General features: G+C 38.6%; 1 protein-coding gene across 4 annotated transcripts in view; it reads right to left on the reverse strand.

The window, feature by feature from the left end:
- Positions 1–1,835: 1,835 nt before the first annotated feature.
- The window catches only part of esrrga (estrogen-related receptor gamma a), a 201,089-nt gene continuing 176,642 nt past the window's right edge, over positions 1,836–26,282 (reverse strand). For all 4 annotated transcript variants that reach the window (XM_041793864.1, XM_041793847.1, XM_041793855.1 and 1 more), the window contains exons 9-11: positions 14,626–14,732; positions 14,365–14,527; positions 1,836–8,844 (exon numbers count right to left, since the gene is read on the reverse strand). In XM_041793864.1, the coding sequence (XP_041649798.1) occupies positions 8,600–8,844; positions 14,365–14,527; positions 14,626–14,732 (515 nt within the window). In that variant the 3' untranslated portion in view covers positions 1,836–8,599. The remainder of the gene's footprint in view (positions 8,845–14,364; positions 14,528–14,625; positions 14,733–26,282) is intronic.

The following is a 26,282-nucleotide window of genomic DNA, read 5'->3' on the forward strand; positions in this document are numbered from 1 at the left end:
TTGTTCAGGAGGGCAGTGGTAGTGGGCCAATTATGTTCCTTAAAATAAAAGAGGGCTTACAGTGATAAAGTGAAGTTCTGAGTAGAGTAGAAGTAGCAGACTAAAGTTTTAAAAAAGTACTTTTTAAAGAAAGAATAAAATCATTTCATAAGGATGGTATGAATACAGGATAGTTTGATCAAGTACAGATACACAGCCTTTATTACTGTTCACTTCTACTGTGCATTAGTTTCTTTATTTAAAAACAGATAAAAATAATAATTCATATGTGCAGTGTTTTTCCCTCTGGAGAGAAAAAGAATGTATGGACTTACTTACTACCTTTTATTTCCACATACACTGTCACTCAGCAGTGCCATGGTTTTGCTCCAACTGACAGCAAGTGAGCTTATACACTGGAAGTGTGTCTATAGCGCTGCCACCACAGCGCAGCCCTGATCAGCTTGAGACAAGAGTGCAGAGATCACAGGGAAACTGCGCATTCACACAGGAATGATATGTCAACAGTGGAATATTTTTGCCATTTTGGGGTTGACTTGCTGTTAATTTTGACATGATTCCATGACTTTATTGTTTCCGCCATGGGTGAGTACATTATGAAGTTAAAAGGTTAATGATTGCTACAAAGAATCTGTGGTTCGTAAAATTCTGTGGCTTTTTACCTTTAAAGTTAACTTTTCCTCATCAATGGCGCTGTTGTAGCTCTGTGACCCACTGACCTCCTGGTGACCTTTGCCTGTGCTGCAGGATAAGATGTGGTCTTGATATGGCGATGATTTACTGTAAGGAATCGGTGCTTTGTGTTTTATTCTGAAGTTGAAAGGATACTTTGCACATTTTTTCAGCTGTTTGGATTGATCTACTCTGTGTGGATTGACATGATTTAGCACTAGCCAGCGCTGAAAATAGACATGCTGCATATCTGCAATGAAGCTGAGTAAAGTGGGGCTTCAGGGACGTGCTGGAGCCAGACTGGAGTGTGGGCAGTGGAACTGCTTTGATTAACTAAAGAGGGAGCAATTTGCCAGCAGATCTCAGTGTAGCCACTGTATGTGAAAACTGGAGGTAAAGGTTCTACACTTAAACATAAAAGTATAAGCTAACTATGAATAATGTCGATAAAAGGTCTGCGAGGGCACCCCAAAGACCAGTACCTGGCCCCGGCCTAGTTGCTAAAGAGTAAAGCCCAGTTTAGACCAAAGATTCAAAACATGTTAAGTTCATTCAAGAACATCTCCGGGGACAGTTGCAGCAGTGGGAACTGAGCCGTTGCTACTACAATCAGGCCGGCTGTTGGTGTTGCCTGTAATTCATTTTGTCAAATCATAATTGCCTATTTTTGGACAATGCAGCAGATAAATGGGAATAAAAATATTTTTTAAAGGCTATAAATGCCAGCGAATGTTTGTTCCAAGCAGAAAGCTCAAACATATCGTGGATTTTGAAGACTATTACATCCACCGTTTTAAAACAGACTTTTCACACCCATTAACTTCAGCATGATACACACTCCTCCTCCATCAGCAGTGCACGTAGGCAGGATGCATGGCGCAAAACTTGCTAAAACAGGATAAGAGGCTGTAGTGACTAAATTTGCCAGATAGCTGAGGTATGACAAGGCTGAGGTAGCAAAGCTAGCCTTCTGACTATTTCCAGTTCCACCTGTTGATAACAGCTACGAGTGTCAACTCACCTCACACAAATCAATCAACTGTTTTTTTTTTTCACATTTCTGATATAACTATAATCAATAAATGTCATAATTATAAGAAATAATCAAAATGTATTTAAAAAAATCAGAGACAGAGGACAGGTGTCAAAACTGGAAGCCTGGTTTTAATTGATATTGCTCTACTGTAATAATCCTGAAAGGCATAGTCTGGAGTAACACATGTAATGTTTCAACCCATAGTAGTTTAAGTTACAGAATCATAGGTCTCTCTTTTTGCATTGAACAATATATACAATGTGAAATAAATACATTTACACAAATGGACATTATTGTTGGAGCACACTTGTATGATACACGTCACAAAAATATACAGGTTATTGTTTCTTTTTTTTTTCATTTACTGATGTGAAGCACATCTAAACTCTACGGACATGTTTTTAATAACACTAACAGGGTCTTGTACACAACTCTTCTCCACCACAGTAAGGGTCCTTTCCTCCTTAGATATCCTTTATACCCAAATGCATCTCGTCTCTCTCCCTTTGATATTCTTTTCACATTTGCAAATTCAGACTGCAGGCTGAGCTGCAGTATGAGTGGCAGTTTACATTTGGGGATTAAATACAACTAAATGACTAAACACTGTAGAGCTGGAGATGGACAAAGTTTGGCTTTAGCAGATATCAGGGGTGGATGGAAATTTCTGCTTTCCCCACAATGCCAAATAAAACTTGTCCTCCTGTTACAGCTGAACTATTGTTACATAGAGTATTTGCAGCTAATGGATTTAATTCCCAGATGAGGGCGATAACATGGTAGCCAAAGTGCAACCAGGTCAAACTTTTACTATCAAAGCATCTGCAAAAACCCAAAAAAGTCCTTCTGTCAGCGCTCCACCAGTTTGGTTTGTTGTCATGTACATGGTTTAAACACTTTCTGCTGGACAGGTCTAAGAGCTACAGCAGCTTCTTGAAAAATAACCCAACACAAACAAGTGCAACTCTTGTCTCATCATTGTACAGTCAGGAAAGTATTGCTTTTAAACTAGAAAAAAAAAAAATCAAAGGAAGACACCTTTGTATTGAACTTCTTAATAATAGTTTGGCTATGAGCAGCATGGTATCAAAACCTCTGAATGACTCATAAACTCCCTCCTGATTCCAGTTTGTAGATCTGCAGCAGTGCTGCTTTTAATTAGTGCTAAAACAGCCTTTAACAGCAATAACTCTCAATACCTTATATAGATATTATTCCAAAAAAATGTATGCTGATTTGTGTCACTACTTTTCATTTCAGCTGTGGACCAAATCAGGTCCAGTTGTAATCACATCAGGGAGTTCTTTACCTTCTTTCATTGTGTTTAATCATTCAGAGGTACACATATTGATTGACAACTTAAAAAAACTACATCAAGAAAAAAATTATACAGTAAGAAAAGAGCACCTTTCTTCCATAAGTTGTTTGTGGATTAATGTACAGCAGGTAATTAGAAATACCATTTTTCTGACAATGACATAGTGTTAACAATCAAAACAAGGAATTCTAATCAGTCCTCGGGGAAATACTCATAAACATTGTCTGTTTTTGTCCTCTTAAAAGACATTATAAGGTAATGCTAACCCCCTCTGATGATCTAGAATCTTTGTATTGATGCCGTTCATAGCCCAGAATCCATTAATTATTACGTTTGTAAAATAAAAAAAAAAAAAAGGGATACAATGACTAGAATGAGAAATGACTAAAAGACAAAATCTTGAGTTTGTGTTAATTCTGGGCACAAAAGCAGAAACTTGTCCTGCGGATAATTGTATTGTAGAAAGTGCAAGATAAAGAGAAACGTAAGTGCAAACTTAAATGTCAAGCTTTTTAGAAATATTTTCCCATAACCCACAAAAACACCGGTTTGAAGAAGTTCCTGGAAATACTCTGAATTGAGGGCAAAAAAGTCAGCAAAATAAAAACATTATACATCCCATTTTTTTCTGTTACTGTTAAACAGTAAAGGTAACGTTTGAGCCGAGCTGTATGGAAGGCAGTTATGTACAGCGATTTTATCAAAAAAGAGTCACCTACAGTTCTGAAATACTCAAATGTCTTTTTCATTTAATGGTTATTTAAACCTAAAGATATACAGTATATTGTTCACTCTACAGGAAAGATACACAAATGATCCCTTTTTAATACTTGTGTTTCTTCATTTAGATACTAAATATTTCAGTATTTATGTATAGTTTGGTAAAGATGAATGCCATTATTTCATCCTGGTGGTCTAGTTAAGTTTCTAGAAGAAGAGCCTTATATCCTGTGTTTTGGTTCGTTGGGAGAGAATCTGAACCCGAGCAGACTGATCGGACAGACAGACAGACAGACGACATGGTTTCTACTCTACTCTGTGGTGTCTAAAGAAGAAGCACACAGCACAAGAACAGGAATCACCACAAGAAAAAGTACACCGTGACGCCTCAGAGGACCCAACAGAGGAGGAAAGAAACAAACCCAAAGAAAAACAAAAACAGATAAAACCAAAGAAACAAAAGTTTTTTCTTGGTAGAAAAAACAGCAACATGAAACACACATTGAGGCTGAACTACATTTTTTTTCTTTTTTTTTTCCATGGTTTTGTTTCCGATAAAATGTCTTATGTTAGAATTATAATCTGTATAATTTACAATATACAATGTTTAAGAAGGCTGAAAAAATACCCCTTACTAATAATACTGATGTTTGATGTTAGAGGTTAACTACACTTAAACCGGAGCACTCCTCCACTGGGACAAGTTGCCATTTTATATTAGATTACACCGTCATCTAGATTACACATTTTGGCATAATTATTAGGCGTTAGAAATGATAAACAATGATATCAAAAAATCCCCTCAACTGTTTTTCGCCTGTTAAAGCTGTGACCAGTCAAACATCTTGTACAGTCTGCTAATACTGGGAGATGTCAGTTTCAATAAAATGCCTGCCAAAGTTAAAGCCTACCTTAAGGCTGTGTGGTTATCATTTATTACTGTTTTAACCCTAATCATGTTTTAACAGCAGACTCCACTTGTAATGTGGAGTATGCTGCAGATTTTGAGTGCAACATGAACTTGTACACAAAACACTGGCAAAGAAACAAACAATTTAATAACAGCTAAACTGCTTTTGATGGACTCCTTTCAAATAAAGCACATGAAATCTGGAATATCAATTGCACCAGTACACAAGATGCAGCTCCTTGAGTACCAATTTGTTTTTCGCCATGTGGAGTTAGCAGTCCTGCTAGCTATGAGTACCCTAATTGAGTTCTCACTGGGATGATTGTGAATTACAGACCTGCAAAGCCTACCCAGCTCTGCTGGTAGCTTGTTGTTTTTAAAAGTCCCTGTAAAGTGAAATCCAAACTTTATGTCTTAACACACTAGGTATGTGGGAATAAGGTTGCTGTAAACATGTAAAATACTGAGATCTATGTATGACTGAATTTTTGAATTAGACAGCTGTAAAGTTTTCCACCTCTTTCCTGGCTTGGTTTTATATGAGCTGGGCAAATATATGAGCCAATGACAGCACCAGTCTCAATTGGGAATTACCCCGCCCCCCTAATGCTACAATGATATAAAATCTCAGTACAGTCTGTTGTTAGCTAATGTCACTGTCTTCATTGAAAGTTAACAGCCAGCTACATGCTGTGTTTTTGTTCACTGTGAGGTAAATTTCAAAATTTTTTTTGCCACAGCGGACTACGGGTCATTAACAGTATCATAAGAGAGAGACTTTTACCAGAAAACAGTAAATTTAATGCCCAACTTTGTCTCTTTGCTGTGGCAGAGAGCCAGGCAGTTGAGCTCCTATCAGAGGTATTTTTTTAATTCAGGAGGATAGTATTTCTCATGAGTGGTTGTGGATTTAGTTCATTCAACCAACATGCCTACATCATCCTAGAGCAGATTTTACTATGCCATTTTTCACGATTTTGAAGCTTAATTTTATAAACTTACAGATATTTTTCATGACTGAAATTTGGCCAAGTGGTTCGTAACACAGTGGCCTGTCATAAAACAAACCTGAAATAAAGATTTTTTTTTAAATCAATTTACAGGGACTTAAACTGAGGATTCTATTCAGTAAACAAGGTTTATTTACTTTGTAGTATACCACTGTTTGCTCAAAATAGAAGATTATAACCCAACAGGGGAGAGTGTTAAGCATGGCTTAACCCCCTGGCAGCCTGGTCTGTGCTGCTACATATCCCACCATGTTTTGAACAGTGTAGCTGCTTTAGGAATATGCAATGAATGGAGGCTAATCATTAATTGTATCAGGTCGAGTAAAGTAGGTGATTGTGGCAGCTGCACTTGCGGTAATTACAGTGCATGCACCACTATATCAGACCCAATCTAGATGAACAAATAGATACTAAAAGTGCATTTTATACAGTGGTTTATATGGTACCTTAGATATTTCATTTTAATAATTGAGACATTTGGTAGGACTGTTTGTCTGTACTTTAACATTTCATTAAAAAATGTCTGAATAAAATGCCCATCGACAGTAAGTAAAACAGCAAGCAAACAGGAACGTTTCAATGTCATGTTTCTTTTTACGCAGATGATGGTCTGATTTCTCAACCAGATGCAATAAAGTTATTCTTATGGTCCCTGTACTCGGTCACACAGCTGGAGAAGCGTACACCATAAAAACAAAAACTGCATATTACTTAACAGCTTAATTAAGATAACTGTCGGGTTTCAGGAGACTAAATGTGAGAGCCCGGTCACAAGAAAGGTGCAAACATCTGAACAATGTGAGAATTACAAACTGGATGTTGAATCATCTGCTGCTTGTGTTACTTCCTCTACCCTTATACTAACTAATCTTCCCTCAGCTTTAATGTAACAGTGGCAATAACATTTTACTCTAATGTTTCTGGTCCATAATTTTGCTGTGTAACTATGACTAACAAATTAAAAATCAACTGTTATTTAATAGCTTATGGCAAGTTACACAGAGGGAGAGAGAAGCTATGAAACTCTCATCTCTCTCTGGAATTTGAAACTGGCACGTTATGTTAATATTGCAGGCTTAGTCCATGTGCACAAACTCCTCCTTTTAAAACCACTATTGCTCAGTGTTTTCTACGATAAACGCTGATTTGTTAATACATTATTACTTGTTATATTTATTGTATATATATTTATATATATATATGATAATTGCTGAAAGTGGTCAAGCTGATAGAAAAAAGGAACGACTTATTGATTGATTCAGTTTAAAGAAGACAATATTAATAAAAACAAAGTTGCGTTATATGTCATATACAGGATGACTGTTATTTACAACCCTAATACTGGTGTTACCATTGCTAAGATTATTTTCAAGATAGAAATAAAGGAGGAAAAAAAGTTTTAAAGCAACAGTAATTGTTCTTTAGTCAGTTTTTTCAGCACACATTTCCATCTGGTTTGTATTGCATTGAATGACTCATTCTCCCTCGTTACTCCCCGAACGAATCACAAAAAACATCTCAGTTCTGCCTCAAGAGATGAGCTGGAAGGTGTGAATGCAGCAGAGTAAGGAGGGTAGTTTTGAACTGATGCTTTGCAGTTTTTGGAGTTTGGGTAATGAGCATGGGATGGACTATTCTTCATGGCACATTTATGGACAGAAATCCTGACTGATTTGTGTACTGACAGCAGCAAACCTGGGCCACCAGGGGGTGAAAATGTTTCAAACAGATGCCCATACACAAGAAGAGTGATAGAAACAATGGCATCACAGAGTAGACAGACTAGGCCTTCATCAAACAGCTGGACAGGCAGAGATCCATTCTTGACAGCAGAGATCAAGTTTGATCTTGCCGTAGTTTTCCATTTTTAACTCTTAAACTCTCAAGTGGTTGGAATATTTGAAGCATTTTCAGCCACCTCATGTGTACAAACACTAATACTGTGATAATACTGTCAGGTTTGGGAGGCCAAAGCTGCTGTTTCTTGACCGTACAACAAATGCTGTAGTTATGCTGTGGTGAAATTAGGGAAATGATGATTTACCAGGAAGTGAATTTAAGGAGAACCAGAGTGTTTTTTCAAGCCAGGTCTTTGAGCTCTGTTGATTTTCATTACGACCAGAATAAAATAAATAACTGGAGACAGTGAAAACCAGCAGCCCTCTAGAGGCCAAGCATTGAAAGCCACTCAAAGATCAAAGCAGAAACAGTTTTGGGTTATGACAGTTAAGTTTGCTGGCATCCTCTGAATGGATGAGCTCCATTCTTTGGCAGGGAAAATCTCTTCTTCCTTCCTTCCTTTCTTTCCGTTCCTCCATATTTCATTCTACAGTGTAATTTGAAAACAAGCGTCTATAATACTTCTTTATTGTTCTTTTTCCCCCTACTTATCTTCTTCTTCAACTCTAAAAAACTGTTTGGGGAAAAGAGGAGGGGTAGGGAGACACAAGTGCAGTCTTACAGTCTTTTGGGGCTAAAATGAAGCATTTTCAGTTTGTTTTAAATGTGTCCTTAAGCGTTTGTCATTAATGACCTCTTAATTGATATTAAATGCATAATTGTTTCATCATCTTCAAGGTTCTGAGCCACTACTGAATCAGTTTAGTGGCTATTGATAGTTTCAGAAGGAAAAATCATTTTTCCTCAGGATTGGGGAATAATGTCAGTCCGTCAAATTCCACCCTGATACAAAGTTTAAGTTTGCGCCTTCTTGTCACGGTTGGTGGAGGTTTCCAGGGTTCAGGTAAGAAGTTTAGGTCACTGGTCTGTTCATGAAGGAGCGTGTCAGCAGACATACTTCAGGGACATAGTTCTGTCGTGTATGGGTGCGTGTGTGAAAGACTGTGTGAGTGTAAAAGAGCAAGAGGTCATTCAAAGTGAAAGTTTAAGTTGAGGACTGGTGTCTAGCTGTCTTTCCATCTACCCTCGCGTCCTCAGACCTTGGCTTCCAGCAGCTCCAGGAAGAGTTTGTGCATTGGGACTTTGCCGTCCTGCTTGATGCTGTAGAAGTGCTGCACAGCCTTGGTGGAGGTCTGGCGGAGCAGGGGGAGGGTCATGAGCAGCTTGCCCGCCCGGCGGGGGTCCTCCTGGTGCTGTGAAGCCTCGTAGTCCTGCAGGGCCTCATGGAGCACATCCTGTAGCTTCTGGACTGCGTCTACATCTTCGATGTGCATGGAATCTACAGAATGGAGGCAGAAAATACAGCAATAAAATTAAAATAGGAATTAAATTATGTTTCATCGGATATTTGCTGCAGTGCCCACATCCAGCACAGGTTGTCAGGTGTAATTTGGATAAGGAAGTTATATTTCTGGGCGAGCTAATGGCTTGATTTATTTGCTTTAAGAACATGGTGCAATTAAACTTTGTAGTAACGATGATATAAGAATTTAAAACAGGCATCAGCTTTCTGTTCAAAGATCTTTGATAAGCTAAAATGATCTGCATACCCCAAAAAATAAAGAAACAGCAGCATCTTTTTCAGCCCCTTCATTCTGCTGTCTTTGCTTACCAAAGTGAAGGAGGTATATGAAATGCTCAAAAGAGACTGACAGGTTTAACACAGGCATACTGCTGGTTTCCGCATATGAACTTTATATAGTTACTGTATATAATACATTGAATTCTGGTTGTCTTTCAGCATAAAGAAAGTTGCAGAACAGTTTCAAATGTGTAACCTTACTTTGTTACTATTATATTCACCTATACATTTAAACTTTGTTTCGTAATTGATTTTTAAAACCTTAATTTGCTACACAAGGCTTAACACTGAAATGAGGCTTTAAATTCAGCTACAGCTCTCCTCTCAGTCTTTAAAGTGTGGATCAGTGGGTGTGATTTATGGACAGACAAAGAGACGAGTGGGCGGAGAGAAAAGAAATAGACTAGTAGAATGATGGAGAGATGAGGGAACACCAGAGAGTCTGTGCGAGTAGCTGCACATGTGTGTAATCTCTCTTTGAGCTGGCATGTAAAGGTGTGCTTCAGCACATGTGGCAGCAAAGCCTGTGAATGTCCCTCAATGATAATGCTCCATATTGCCCCTTGGGGAGACAAAGTCTTAATGTGAGCTGGCCTTTAGCTCCCAACCTCCGATCAATGCCTGCGATCAATGACTACATGCATGTTAAATAATAATCACAAGGCAACTATTGACAGGCCACCACACCCCAACACACACACCACTATACTCACACACACGCACACACACACATAAACTAAATCTGCACCGGAGTTTAGATATGTTTGTGCACATTTAATAAAAATATATGTATTTATTGTTAATATACTAACACCTGTGCACACAAAATGTGACTACCTCTACTCTCTTGATGGGTAGTTGTGTATTTGACAGCTACAGCAGCTCAAACAACAAAAATGGGAATTTAAAGTCAAAACAATCTCTGAACATTTGACATTTCTGAGGCTGTGTGATGATGCATTTACTGAAAGGTTGTGTGTCGATTTTGATTGGTTGATTTATTTTGGATCTTTTTTTTTATGCCATTTGCAGATCTAGACTTTAACACAATGTGCTGAATATGCTACTTTTCACAGACCACATCTTCACACCACAGCGGACTGAATGAAATGTAAAAATAATTCTGTGCAGCCAGGATAAGTCCAACACATGTGAAGGCAGCCGTGTACTCTCTGATGTGCACACACACACAAACACAATCAGATACACAGTGTTGGATCTATAGATTGTAATGCACGTATCAGTATGCAGGACCAGACTATCACTGGGCTGAATACTATAGAGATCAATAGAAAACTACAGCTTCTACCAGTTCTCAAATTTTCTACCACTTACCTCCCAGTTTCAATAGTGGAGGGTAGTCTGAATAACTTAGCTGCTTGATGATATTTTGGTCATTTAATAAAGTTTTTGGAGGCATATTTAATGGTTAAATGAACATCAACATTAACAAAATCAACATCAACCATCACATTAGTGCTTTCATAGCGCTATTTCAGGGTTCAGAACCAATTTTAACTCACGCAGCATCCTGTACAATACCAAAGGCTTCTTGTAAGTGACAGAGAGCCTGATGCTGTGTAAAAGCAGAGCACTAAATGACAGTGTCATGCAGTGCCTGCATAGAATTGAAAATTTACATTGGAACATCATGACCTGTTCTTACTGTTTATATAAAGTGTGGATAACAGTGGTCCCAAGACTAAGCCCTGAAGCACACCACTTTAAGATATTCAGAGGTGAAACACTCAGTCTGCACACACTGAGATCTGTTTGATAAATAATTGTCAAACCAGCAGACTGACTGTTCGGACAGACCAATATAGCGGAGTCTGTCTTTTAAACTTACATGGTCAACAGAATAAAAACAGCACTGTAACAAAGCTCTGCCATTAGTAGGCCTTTGTACATTCACATTAAATTCATAATGTTGTAATTTTGCTGCCAATTGAAATGTTAGTAACAAACAGCAGATCTCGTCTCATTTGTAACACCTCTGTTACTACCTCTGATGCTGGTTCAAAGATTGGTATCACTTTGTGGCCCCAGTATGCCTTGTGATATTCATACTGAAGACATATAATCAAAGGAGCGTGAATGTTGAGCTGACGGTCTGAATGGAAAAATGGATTCAACGTCAACCCACCCTTTGCTTATCTTGATTTTGCCAGTTAAATCATTTATTAAACTTTTCTCTTCATTCTTTGTTGTATCAAATGTCAACATTTTTAAGAAGAGTCTCTTGATGAGCAGTAACTTTAAACTTTGTATCATGCTAAGGACATAATATGAGGACGTTAAATGTACTAATTGTGAAAAAAGTCTTTGTCCTTCTAATTTCTGTGTTCCTGGAGCCATTTATGACTGCAAGTTTAAATGAAGTTTAATGAGTTCCACATTGTTTGTGATTAATCTTGTGCGTTTAGTGTTTAAGCTTGTGGACATGGCTGCTGCCTGTGCTGTGACCCACAGTACACTCACAAGTAAAACAGCAGACGTTAATGAGCACGAGCGCATCAGGCTGTTAAAACACACGTTAACACAGAACTCGCTCTTCATGCACACACATAAATGGATGCACAGACACACACATGCCTCCTGTGTCCCATGGCTAGTTTGGCTGTCTTTACATGTGGGGCACGTTTGCTAACATTTCTTAAGGCTGGGCTTCATTAATGCAGACGATTAGCATCCTGTGAATTAATTAGTGTCAGTGCCCTTCAAAATGCTAATGCTAGCATTCTGTTGTGTTGAAGAGCAGTTAGAGAGTCTGGGCAATGATGCAAAGTTCTTATTTGGGCGTCAGCTGTTTCGATTTCAATCAACTAAAAGACTATTTCAAATGTGAGTTTCCTAATCAGTGAGTAAGCTTTGATGGATAATTACTCTCTGGATTCATCTGTTTATTTTTCTTTGGTGAGGGTGCCCTAAAGTAAGGAAAGGGACTTTAGCTTTAGTAGGAGTTACGACATACAAAGTAAAACTGAGGTTTAATTTTTAATCATTATCTTTTGACAAGGTAGTTGATTTTTAAGTAATGCTGTCCTTAAACACGGCTGAAATGAATTCATTTCCAACTTCACTGACAAATATCTTTATTTCAACATGAACATAGTCTTAGTGAAGGTCTTTGCCCAGTGAGTTCTTTATTTTCAGTCTGTAATCAGAAAAATGTCACCCGCTCAAACCTAAAAACTGAGTCTGATGCGTTTTATTTGCATTCACTGTGGAAATAGGTAGAACGTGGTGAAGGTTTTGTACTGTGAAGAGACAAAAAAAGAGAGATGATTTTGCGCCTCATTGACTCCTTATAAAAACACACTGGGTCTATCCATCCTGACAGAGAGCTTCATATGCGGTAGCCATGTTGGAAAGATAGAAAGCAACTAGTTCCAGCGTCAGATTTTTTTTTTTTTTTTTTTTTTTTTTTAGGCAAAAATTTTGGATGGAAAAAACAGATTCAGTGTACAAAGGCCTTGATATGACCCATTGGTTTCTGGTGTGGATATTGAAATCCAATAATGACCATGTAGGAAATGCTGTCTGAAACTAATTTTAAAGGCGCAGTGTGCAATATTTAGCCAAGTAGCATTTAGCAGAACAAACTTGAGAAAAGGAAACATAATATTTATAAGCAGGCCTCTCTAATTCACTGTTTAATCACCTGAATATATAAAATTGCTTTATTTTGATTTAGTCCCCTCTTTGGTACTGTAGAAACATGCAAAATGCAAAAATCCATGGAGGGGACTCTGCTTAGGTTATGAATAAGTAAATATAGATAAAACAATTTTATATATCAAAGTGAATTAACACTCATTTATAGAGGACTGCTTATTAATATAATGTTCCTTTTTTTGCCATGTTTTTTCTGCTAATTTCTACTTGGCTACATGTTACACTCTGCACCTTAAAGTTATCCTAGAAACAGGACTGTGAAAAATCTGCTGTAGAAACTGGCATATTAAAATGGGTGTTAAGGGGGCTCTCTGGATTTTTGGAGCTTGCCTCAAGTGGACACTGGCGGAATTGTCGATTAATGCACTTCATTACTTATGGATATTTTGTTATATATTATGGATATTTTTCAGTTTGCTTTAGTTTTTGTACATTTAATTTCACTTTTGAAATAAAGAAGCATCTATGTTTAACCCTTTTCTTCTCTATCATACCTTTCTTCCCTTTCAGACAAGTGGAGGCCACAAAGACCACACAAATATTAACCCTAAACATGAAAACTTTTGTCCAGCCAGCTTTTTCTTTTATCAGTCAGCAATATTTAGAGACAAATAGTAATAATGCATTAGTGCACACACAAATAGGCAGAGCCAAGACATTGATCGACACACACAGCACACTGGAAGGGAGTGTCTATATTTTTGTGCAAGAAAGTACAAACAGTACATGAGCAAAGATTTCTCAGTGGCTCACTTTAAATAATGCATACATGTTTGTGTGTTTGTGAGTCAGAGACATTAACATGGGCTTGTTTTAGAGAGAACAACATGTTTGTTAATGTGCTGGTTGTATGTGCGTGTGGCGTAATCAGAACAAAAGGCCCCTCCCTTTCTATTCAAAGCTCTTCCATTGCAGTCTCCCATTTAAACACATTGTATTGACAGCTCCCCCCTTGTAATTAAAGAGTACTGAAGAGCTGGCCGGTTTCCAAGACAAAGTTCAAAAGACGGGTCATGGGAGGAAGATGGCGTGTGTGTATGTGAGAGAGGGAGTGTACGCGTGTGTGTCAGTCAGCTGTCGATGCAGCCGGACACATCAGAGAGGGGGCTTTATCGACAGACTTTGGGTTCTAATGATTTCACCTTATTTAACAGGCATCTGAAGAGACGACTATGCTAATTGTAAAAGGGATCGCCACTTTGGGGGTGGGCAGTGGGCTTCAGGTTTACGATGATTGTGTTTTTGTTTGTTTGGGTATACAGAAAAGAACAACACGCTCTTCAACAAATAAAGTCAGGAGCTGTAAAAAATTATTCAGTTTCAAAGAAAAGAATGCCCCTTCACTTTGAAATATGCCTCTTGAGTTGTGTGTGTATATTTGGGTACCATGTATTGAAAGAAGTTCTTTGATGGTTCAGTTTAAATGAGCCCCGTGGGACAGGAGAGTCCTCAGTTTAACCCTTTCTTTGTCAGTTATGTGCTAAAAAAAATCAAACAGATTCAGACAAAAACATCAGCTGAGAACAAAGAATCTCTTACCTGAGTTAGCCAAAGCGATGGCCTTGAGAGTGACAAACTCTTCCTTCTCTAGTTTCATGCCTTTGTATTTCTTGACCAGCTGAAGGATGGCATTGTTTAGGTCTAGAAGTCCTGCCAGCTTTGACTGGTCCTCGTCCATTATGTAGTCCTCAGCATACACCAACTAATGACAAACAGAGAGAGGTGAGGAGATTTCAACAATGTGTATGTATATAAGGTATTAATGTAATAATAAAAAAAAAATAAGCTAACAACACTTACCTTGTCTTCAAAGGGCAGTGAGCGGTACACAACACGTAAGATCAAAATCTCCATCCATGCACTCTGCAATAGACTCATCTGGTCTGCCAAAGACAGCGTAGAGAAACCTGGGCACAACAGGAAAGGAAGAGTGAGGGGAGCATTAATCACAGTGGCTTCTAAATGTTTTTAGCAAACTGATTTACACTGTTGATTTACATGAAAAAAAAAAAACCTAAGTTAATTATGTCTCAAGCTTTTACTAACTTTTCAGTGTGTGAACTTTCAGTCAGAAAACAGATTTATGTTGTTTATTGATTAACCCAATCACATCTGATGTCTTGATGTTTTTTCCAGGCTAGATGCCACTTCATTGAGATTTCCCATCCATTCAAACAAAATGCTGTGCCTGATATAGGTCTAGGGCTTTGGTTCTCAACTGGTGGGTTGGGACTCTAAAGTGGGTCGCAAAGCCATTTACAGTGGTTTGCGAATGTCTGCCTGGGAAAAAAAAGTGCTAAAAAGTCTATGATATGCTTTTGAATGATGTGTCTACTGTATATGACTTTGCGTTGTCACTTTTTGTTCCATTTCAAGTCCAAACTGTCTTACTTTCATTAAAAACACTTGTTTGTGATTGAAAATTTTCAGAAAGTTGGGTCGTGCCTCTATGCCAGTTGAGAACCACTGGTCTAGTGTGTCTTGTATGTATGTTTGTGAGTTGGGCAATATGCTGAACTTTACTTTTAATAATTTTTATGGAGATTTTTTTCTTACCAGTGGTCTGATACAGATGTGCTAGTATATTAACAAAGCCTGAACGTTTTGCTAAGAGGATCAAATACCCTATTCTGAACCTGAAAATAGGAGGAAGAAAACAGTGGCTTCTTTCTTGGTAAAGATGAGTAACACTTAAGTGACACTATTTATGATTAAGGATTATAGCTTTATATAAGTAGACCCAAGGAGGAACAAAGACAAAGAAACAGAGATCATGAAGCTAATTTTAAGTTAAAGAGAGGTAGAAGATAAGCTCCCCTCCTCCTGTCCATTCTCCATCCAGTTGACCAGAGTCCTCCTCTTCATCCTTTCTTCTTCCTCCTCCTCCTCCTCCTCTCTCCCCTGTGCCTTGGGCTGTTCTCTGGGGAAAGGCAGGCCTTATCTCCCCCTGACACAACCTCCATGGATCAATGCTGGCCATCGCTGCTGCGCCGCTCAAACATACACACTAATTGCTGCTGTGGCCTCAAAACTCCTGCTTTCTCTGGTGTCAATCCATGTCCTTCTATTTGCCTACGTCTATATCCGTCTGTCTCTCCAATCCCAATCCATGCCTTTTTATCCGTCACTGTCTGTGCACGGCTGACCATCTGTGGGCCTGATTCTGCCTTTACCTGTTTTCTTTACATCCTGATACACTGCTGCCTGCATTCCTTGTCTATCTGAGTGTCAGTTTCACTGATTTTCTTGCTTTTTGTTATTTTTCATTTTTACACTTTCACTTCCTCTTGTATTCTTCAGTGGTGTTTTTTGAATTACTTTTTCCTTACTGCACTCGACTCTTTCTTGTTGCCTCTCTCTCTTTTCCTGTCTATCTCTTTAATGGAACACCTGCCCACTCACACCTTTCCTCACAGCTGTCCTCTCCTCACACACCTGTCCGTTCACACCTGCCTATGTGTGTATTAGTGCGTGTGTGTGGAAGCCTTCACAGGAAAGGCAAAGACAGTAGCCCACGTGAGCACACCTGTCAGACCTCACAGCAGCCCTCCAGTGTGTGTGTTTTCAAGTGTGTGCATGAGAGGAGCATCCTGCCAGGAGAAGCAGGCAGATGAGAAGGAAGATATTTCTTCAACAACATCTGCTGCAGTGTGCCTCCTCTGGAGATGGTAGGCGTGTGACTGTGTGGGTTTGTGTGTGCATGTATGTTTGCGTTAGGGGATCTTATCTCACAGTATGTTGATGGGTAATGGCAGGCGTCTCATTATGTCCATGTTGCAGGTTATTGTTGTTGGTAATGTGCTCTAATTCATTCCATCTACAACTGTTAATATCGCACACACATGCAGTAGGTAACGGTGCAGCACAAACACACACACACACACACAGTTTCACATATGCATAGACATAGATGCATAGGAACACACTGGAAAGAATCCAAATGTGTATGATTGATACACACTCACATGGCACAGAGAAGGAAGCAGTATCGTTGCCAACTGGCAGTGTCTTCTTCTACTTAATGAAATCATCAGAAGGGATTAGAGGTGAATTTCTTAAGGGGGTCTTCATACACACACCACACACACATCTAATTCACACACACAGATGTCTTCAGGGGGTCCTTCAGACTTCACCACTCATCGTGGGCTGGGGAAATCAGCACGGGCATGTCTAAATTTAACACACTCTTATTGAATGTGTTCAAAGCCCGGGGTCAAGTGAAGAGAAGAGGACATGAAGGGGGTTAATATCATTTAAGTTTTGTGTTTTAACTCACCCCTGTGTCTGTGTGTTTGCAGCAGTTGGGAATTATCAGCAGAGCAGAGAGTTTTACTAGTGAAGCATTACAAGTATTTTATAAGCTGATACCAGTAACAGATAATTACCTACTCCTGGAGACTGAGAAGATAACAATATATTTGCTTCAACCATTGCATTTTAAAAGAAGTTTATTTTTTCATAAGTGTTCACGTAAAAAAACAAAGAACATCATAAACTAAAAACCAACATACTTTGGTTTTATAGTTTTTTTTTTCTTTACCATGAATTCCATGATATTAAATCTTTGATCAAATTTCCATCTTCATAACAAGAATTCAGCTGAAATATGTCAAATCAGAAATATGTTGTATAAAACAGGTCAATTTAAAAAAGTAGAGTGCATTTGTGAATACAAAAGTAAGGAACTAAAAGCCTGTGGCTAATAACTGGAGATTACACACAAGGCACATAAATGTCTGTGGATTTTGGTTAATATTTTATTATCATTAATTCAAAAAAATGTAATAAAATCTTTGCTAAATTGGCCGACTCTTTATCGGTACAGATATAAACCGTGCATCCCAAAGTTCAACCAACTTGGGCACATCCCAGTGGTGGAAATTTAATCTAGGTCCAGATAGAAAAATCCACGTGTGAATGAGCTAAATATACTTTTCACTGATAAACATCACAAAACGTCTGCATGAAAGCATACAAAGGAAACTCGAATAATTAAAATCTCTTGTGATTAATTTATTGAGCTGAAAGTTCAACTTTTCAGGTTCATCAATGATTTTTATCAGGATGTGGTTTGCGTGTGAGTGTGTGTGTATGAATGTGTCTGATTTTATTGCTTATTTAAACATGATGAACATAATTGCGCTGTGAGCATGCTGACTTGTTTCATCAGCATGTTTGTATGCTTTGTATATGCATACATTCCCATACATGTGCGTAATGTGCACCTATGTATGTGTGTTTGTGTGTGCATCCAGAACCCCTCCCCTCTCCACCAGCCTGTCTGCGCTGTTCAGCCATCCAATGCCTCTTATCTGTCTGATTAATAGGCGGCCAGCTTCAGGACAAATTAATTAACAGATAACGCCATCTCTCCCTTCTTCCCCTCCCCCCCCTCCTTCTCATGAAGCGATCGATACAGCAGAAGAAAAGAAACATCAATGGGAATTTAGTGCTGATGATGGAGAGAGAGAGGTATTGATGGAGAGAGAGAGAGAGAGCACGAGAAGGAGTAAGATGGAAGAGAGAAGAAAGTAAAAGGGGAAGAGGTGGTGGTGGGAGGGCTGGAGACCTTTCTTTCATACCTGTGATTTCACTTGACAAAAGAAGGTTCCTTATTTGGCTCTAATTACATTTCCTTTCTGCCCATTGTTGATAAGGCATCTCATATTATGTGTGGCAGTGCAAATGTGTTGATGTTGTCCAACTGGTGTGTTGTTTGCTGTGCTTGCCCAGGGCTGAACCTGATGTAAAGTAACGTCAAGAGAATTAAGTTCAAAGCTTTGCTTAAACAAGTTTCTTTAAACATATGACAGAAATTTACCTCATCACACAACCTGTAAATACAACCACATGTTCACATGACAGCATGCATAGAGCATGAATTATTAAAATGATGCTTCTGTATTTGGTCTAAATATCATTTAGTTCAGCTTTTATCTGTGTTAATAATCCTGCATTTGTAAATGTCTCCTAATGTAACATCAAACCTTGTAATGATATACTGTACAATATTAGAGTAAACATCAAAACCCAACATTTTCAGATATCCTGAGTGAAAAGAGTTAAATATTTAGGTGTAGTTAGTTTTTTGTAGATACTGGTGGCTATTAGTTTAATTATTACTAGAGCCTTGTTAAAACAAGCCTGCATACTTTATGATCACAACAGTTGAATACTGTGCTTCTCATTAGCTAAAAGTTTTAGTAAAATAAAAATAACAGACTCTCTTACACACACAGCTAATGGTGATTTAAGAGAGACAAAGTTCACTGCTTATCAATATGGCAGCCAATATGGTGACTTTTTGAACTTGAATAATTAAAATTCATGTTCTGTTTGGGTTGTATCCTGATTTTGCCACCATGTGAAAAAATGTACAGAAAGAACTGTTTTCCTAAAAAAAACTTCACATTTACCACACAAATTACATCCTTTATTTATGTTGCTGAACTCAGCTGGTTTAAAACAACACCTCTGTTATTTCAATAATTAATAGTATCAAAAAGTAGTAAGTCTTTAAATGAAAAGAAAAACATGAATCTGGTACCAGGGTTCTGATTCAAAATCCGTAAATGTTGTAATAGTGACAACCCAATTTAACGTTATATGGTTTACTAATTCAAGTGCAGAACTCTGCAGCTGAGCTGCCCTCTCTTGCTATTCTCCATGATGATCCTCTCTGCATGAGGGCACCTAACAGAGAACATATTGTGTTGTCTCTTTAAAGTTGACTGTCATAGATGAACTGAAAAAATGTAACACATATACCTACAGGATAGGGCTTCAGGTTTCAAAATGGACTTGGTAAATGGACTTCAGTGCTTCATAGCGCTTTTTTAGCCATATGACAACTCAAAGTGCTTTTAACACTACAGGTTACACCAACCCATTCACACCACATTCACACACTGATGGCAATGGCTGTTATGTAAAGTGGCCATCTACTAGTATTCTTATTAGCACACATCCATACTGATGCCACTGATGCAGCTTGGAGTCAAGTGTTTTGCCCTAGGACACAAAAGAAAAGTGTGACTGCAGGAGTTAGAGATTGAACCCCCAACCTTCTGGTTGAGAGGTGATCTACTCTACCTACTGAGCCACAGTTGCCCCACTAGGGGAAGAAAAGAACTAGTCAGTACATAACTTTTGTGGTGAGGAGAGTAGTGCAGGAAGTTGATGCCCTGTTCTTTACTTGGTTGATATGTGTAGATTTGAACTTTTATAGAGCCTCATCTCCCAAATCTTAGAGCATTGAGTTGTATCTATAAAGGAACAGAGAGTATGTGTGCCATACACCAGTCTGACAGAAAGAGGCTGCAGTGCAGTCATGCAGACTTAACCTCTCCTGCTTGCTCTCGCGCTCTTTCTTTTTTCTCTTCCCTTTGCTCTATCAGACACACACATAAAGACAAACACACATACACAAACACACGTCGATTCCCCAGCCACCCTGCGGCCTGTTTGTCTGCCAAATGAGTCCTGACTGCACGTTTACACCCGAGACCGCACAACAGTCTGGCACAAACACACACAAACAGGATAGCCCTCTCTCACGCCCCAGTTGTCATACAGACACACGAACACACATATCCAGGAGGCCTATATTTGTTTTCTTGTGGTTACAGGGCAAATGGGAACCAGTGAGGAGTGTTGGTGATGCTTATGAGTACCTGCGCACTCGTGTGTTTTTTTGTGTGGTTTTTTCTCTGTGCAAGTTTGCAAAAACTGATGCATCATTCTTTGTATGAATGTGTGTGCACTTTGTGGTTGTGTGAATGTGTATGTGTGTGTGCTAATGTGACAGGTGTGAGAACTGGTTGCAGTGCTGATCTGGTCTCTGTTATCAACGCTCCACTAGCCCTCACATTCAGGCACTGCAGTGACAAAATGATATACTTTAAACTCTTTCTGATATATTAGCAAACTTTACTTCTAGTGTGAGACTTGAGCAGAATGAGCCAATGGCCCTTTGACACTGGTGTTTCTCATAATGTGTGTAACTCTAAAACACAAAAAAATGTTTAGAATAAATGTGTACAATAAATTACAGTGAATGGGAGATGAAGATATTGTCATGGTTAGCATATGGTAATTTTTGAATTCTAGTATGCTTTATTTCACAAATTAATGAATTTTCCTCTTTCTTTTATTGTTATAATTCTATTATGGGAGAAATTGATGTCATAACCATAAGATAAACACAATATTAAATTGATCCAGGGGTGTATGTAATGTATCTTAAGTACTGAAGTATCTAGAAATAGTCTTTTTAACTCTCTGTTCTCTATCTTGAACCTCAATGGCTTCTGGTAGTTTGGTGGTGCAGCATTTAAGGTTTGTTGCACACAAAATGAGGTTAAAGTAATGAGATTAAAAAGAACTTGCATATGATGAACATTTTAACATATTTATCAAACAGCTCCTATATTATTGGGACTCAGCAGTTCAACAGGCATTAACCCTTTAAAGCAGAGTGTATCATATTTAATACATGATTTTGTGAGACCTCTGTCAAATCAACATGATCAACGATTTCGTTAAAAACCTTCTGTATACAAACTGATAAATGATTAAAAAAAATACCTTGCAGTGCATTATCAGTTGAAAGGTATGCGCAATGCAGCAAATGCAACACACGAAAAATTTGTATTCAATTTTTATTGCAATTTTTCTTTTTTTTGGATGTCCATAGAAAGTCAAACTGAGTTCCAGAAAACAAGAATTTTCTGGCTATCATTTGAGCTATCAGGCTTTAAAGGGTTAGCATTGTCCATCTCTGTCATCTTCTTGATCATATTTTGCACCCTAAAACAAATTTATATCGTTTGCCTACTCTTTATCTGAAAGGTTTCCTTACAAAGGTGTCTTATTTCCAATCTTAACAGTAGAATATGCCATTTAATTAACTTTAGTCTTTGTTTGCTGACTACTGAACATAAACATGTTACAGACAACCGAACACAGAGATATGTAGTGTTCTATCTGCAGGGGGGGCCTGCGCTCTCTGAACACCTGCTCTCTCTATTTTCACGACACTGTGCTTTGTCCTATTTGATGGCTGCCCCTGGACACATTTACGACTTACTTCTCAGTGTGTCTCAACAATTTAACAGCAAACATTCACACACTTATCAAGAGTTATCTGTCTTGAAGTGGTAAGAATAAGTTTCACACATTGTCAAAGAAATGTCACACACTACAGTAAAACTGAATTCACACTAAACACAGTAAGATTAAGAGGATTTTTACTGGGACAAGCGTGTGCTGGTAAATAGCTCAACATTACAAAGTTTATCAAAGATGATATTGTCTATGTGGTTCTTTGTTGGGTTGAAAAACTATTAAGAGACATTTTGAGAATACTGTTGAGAGCTGTAGTGTTCCCTGTCCGCTCTATGATCCTATAGCTACTCACTGTAAGTGTGAGGAGAATGGACTGTTGGTGTGCAGCATGCACACGTATTGTGATCTGCAGGGGACAGATTTAAGTCTACTGGCCCACTGAGAGAGAGATTGCATTAGGACACGTGAAGTTTCCAACAGTTACCAGCACATCACTGCACTGCATGTGTGTGTGCGAGTGTTTGTTTTGTATGCACACTGTGTAACGTGGCTCCAGTGCTCTCTAACACCACTTTCTGTGCGTGCATGTGTTTAAATTTGTGTTAGCGTGCACAGCGTTACATGCTGTGCAACGCAAGTACTCCCTTGTGATGCTTTTTGAGTGTGTGTTTGTGTGTGTGTGTGTGTGTGTATACATCTCAAACTGTTTTGTACCATACGGCCAGACGCCGGCCCAAATGAACACGGACCCCCTGTGATGGCTTTGGCGAGGCTGAATGTACACACACAAAAAATAAGCACACAACGAACACGCCGGCAATTGCTGTTACACACACACAAACACACACATCCACCAGCTGACCCAATTACACAGAGATGCGCAACGAAATGGAAACAAATCCACCCAGAGATCGGCTAATTTAGAGGGGCTCACACTGACATACAGGACGTGCACACACTTACACAAACATTCAAACACACATTTGGTTGCTTACATCATAAAAACATTGTGTGTTAAGTTGAGATGAAATCTCATTAAAGTCTAACTTATTTATTTCAAATCTTTTGAAAACGTGAGTTTGAAAAAAAAAATTGTGTGAGTGAATAGACAAACAGAAAAAAAACAGGATATAGGCTCAATTTTTATCGTAACCTTTCACCTTGATTTTGCTCCTTTTAAATGGTAGTGATATTTCTAGGTGAATACTTTCCCATCTTACAAAACCTTATTGTAACTGCATTTAGCATGACCTGTCTAAAGTAAATACATTCTGTTGAGCAACTTCACACTGCAGTTGTATAAAAAAAACTTTACACTGAACAATGAAAAGTTGTTTAAAGAATGTGGCTCTAGTGGGCCTTCAATCCTCTTTGCAGGTTAACGTGCTGAATATCATCACTTAATGCTGAAGTTATACGTAAGTTACCTGACACAGCCTCTGGACAACCCAACTTATTGGTTTGTTATATGTCTGTTTGCATGACTGCATTTTTATTTACATACTAATTTGTGTGTTGATGCAGCAAGGGTATATGGTTATGCTAGCACCATGGGAAGAATAACCATTGCTGTAATACACACCAACTTAACCATAGGCAAGAGTACCTTTGAATAAACCTGGACGCCTTTGGACACTGGAAACTGAAGCCAATGTAACAAGAAAAAGAGTTTATACTGTTGGTGTTCCCTCACTTAACTCCAACACAAATCTCTCACACAAACATGTTTCATCACCTTCACCTTCATCCCCTGACACATAGTGGGTTTAAATATCCTTTTTCTCTTTCTTTCTTCCCCCTTTCCACCCTTCCCATCTCCTTCCCCCACATCCCCCCTTGTTCTGTGTGCGGCCTCGGGGAGAGTAGAGCAGTCACAGGGTTGCAGTAGCCTCTAATCAGTGTGAACAGCCAGCTAATTACCAAACCCTCAGCCCTGGCTGACTGTTAATTGCATACATTAGACACCATCAGCAGCACCGCAAGATTAACACTTAAAATCTTCCCATTGCTATAGTGGAGATGAGGGCTGTGTGTGCATTGTGTGTGCGTTCGTGGTTGTGTGTGTGACAGATTCAGGGGGAGACAGACAGAGGTGGAGCTGTGTGCTGGATCCTCTGTGTGTATGTGTGCAGTGTACTGCCTCTGTGGTTGCTAATATTTAACACTTAATTAGACCCAAAATGGAGACGCTGCAACACGGGGATGGATGTTGAGTGTTATAGCTGTTGCTGTGGTGGGGGCAATCGGTCGTCGAGGGCAACCCCAAGCCTCCACAGAGACGACAGATGGAGTGACATTAAGATCATTGCAGTAGAGGCATTTCAAATACTAAAATATCAATATTTACATTTTAATTACCCACTTCTAGCCCCACCAGGGCCATGTCAAGGAGTGTGTGAGTGAGTGTATGTGTTGTTGGCATGTGCCACAGCAAGCTCTATTGAGGCCACATCTTCTTGACTCTATATAGAGTCAAGAGTACCACTCGAGAGACAATGATCTGCTCTACAACACAATGTATGGGAAATACGAGTAAAATAACATTTCTAATAATGCCTGCTTCTTTAAGCTTCCAATTTAGCCTCCTGATGACACCACTCCAAGATACAGCGCTCAATCAGGAACAACTACCCTGTATGGATGTGAGAGCACGTAGACGATATCTGTAAGAGAATTCAGCATATAAACAAAGAAATAGGGAGATTGTCTCCCAGCACAGTACAAATGACAAGATGTGCCTGAAATTTCTCAGTCTACAAAGTTAAATGATACTTGGAGAAAATTAAGCTGATGGAAGTGGAAGTGCATATAATTGAAAACTCTGTAAGTGTGTACTTGAGTCTACCTCCAAAAACTACCAAAATACTAATTTGAACTGATCAAATAATCAGGTTTACAGCCTGGTAAAAAAACAGTCAAGCCCTTTTAGTCATGTTTACGGTTGATTGTTATTATTTTCAATGTCAGACGCAGTTGCACCCTGAATTAAGTTATTCACTAGATTAGATTTCCTGCATGTGACTTTAGGTGCTCCTATAAGACACATAGTGCATATTCTTCACCAGTATGAATAGTTTTACTATGAGGTTGACTCTCTGCTTTGTTCTTGCTAGAGCAGATCCCACCTTGCCACTGATTTTCAAGAGTTTCTGCAGCTTTATCAGATTGTAAAATAAACACTTTAAAAGTGTTGTTCAACTATATGTAATGTGGACAAACATAAACACTTTTAAAGTGTGAAATTCAACTTTAGATGAGTCTGATTAACAATGTCATTTTAGACGTATATGTAAATTAATTATAGAGGTGTGACTTTTTCTGATCAACCTGGTTGGAGATCTATTCTCTCGCTGCCATTACAAATAAGGAAAGATCAGCCACTCAGTCCTCAGCATTTAAAGTAAACTTTGTACAAAATACTTTTTACTTGTTCATGAGTACATTTATAGATCAGTCATTTTACTTTTACTTAATTAAATTGTAACCAGAGCAACTGTACTTTTACTTGAGTACAAGAGTCGGATACTTATCCCACCCCTGTTTATTACTAATTCCTCGCTGATGAGACTGATTTGATGCACTGAGGCTGTTTGCCAGAAAGTCTAGGGCCTGCCTCAGCTCAACCTTTCTGCCTGTTTCTAGATTTATCAAGAGGAACCATGGACTGTTGTTTTGTTCTATCTATCTATCTATCTATCTATCTATCTATCTATCTATCTATCTATCTATCTATCTATCTATCTATCTATCTATCTATCTATCTATCTATCTACCTTGCTGTCTATCCATCTAGTGTGTAATGTATTTATTTTCCCAGCTTGTTCAATTAACTGGACTGTGACAGTCTATTGATCCCTGGATTAACTTTTCAGGACAATATCCTGCCATAACATATTCTTCACAGGAGAGTAAAGCCTTTAATATAAGCCAAAGCAAATGGTCATGAACAAAAATAATTTTAGTCATTCACAAACAACATTCAATCATAATAGAGTTTTATACATATAGCATTATAAATAGAAGAACTCCTCATGTATGACTATAAACCTGCTGATTGAGGCTTTGAAACGTAGCCCAATGGTCCCTGTCCAGGTCTGGTGTCTGTATATGAGATTATGAGGCTGTGTTGATTCTATCTTCCTAATCCCCCCCGTAGCTTTCCATAGAGAGAGGACTGCAGAAACTCTACAGGGATTAATTTACCATTCACAGATTAGAGATTTGGTCTCCAATATCAACATACTAGACCAGTATTAGAGTGAAGGGCTCAACAACAGAGCAGTGAGGAGAAACACAGAGAATGAGAATAAAGGACGGTCCTGCCAAGACTGAGAGACAGACAGAGATGAAAATGAATGCACGCAGAGAGACGGCCTCCTATGCTACAG

This window comes from Cheilinus undulatus, linkage group 1 (assembly GCF_018320785.1).
Source record: "Cheilinus undulatus linkage group 1, ASM1832078v1, whole genome shotgun sequence".
In the NCBI taxonomy this organism is placed as follows: domain Eukaryota; kingdom Metazoa; phylum Chordata; class Actinopteri; order Labriformes; family Labridae; genus Cheilinus; species Cheilinus undulatus.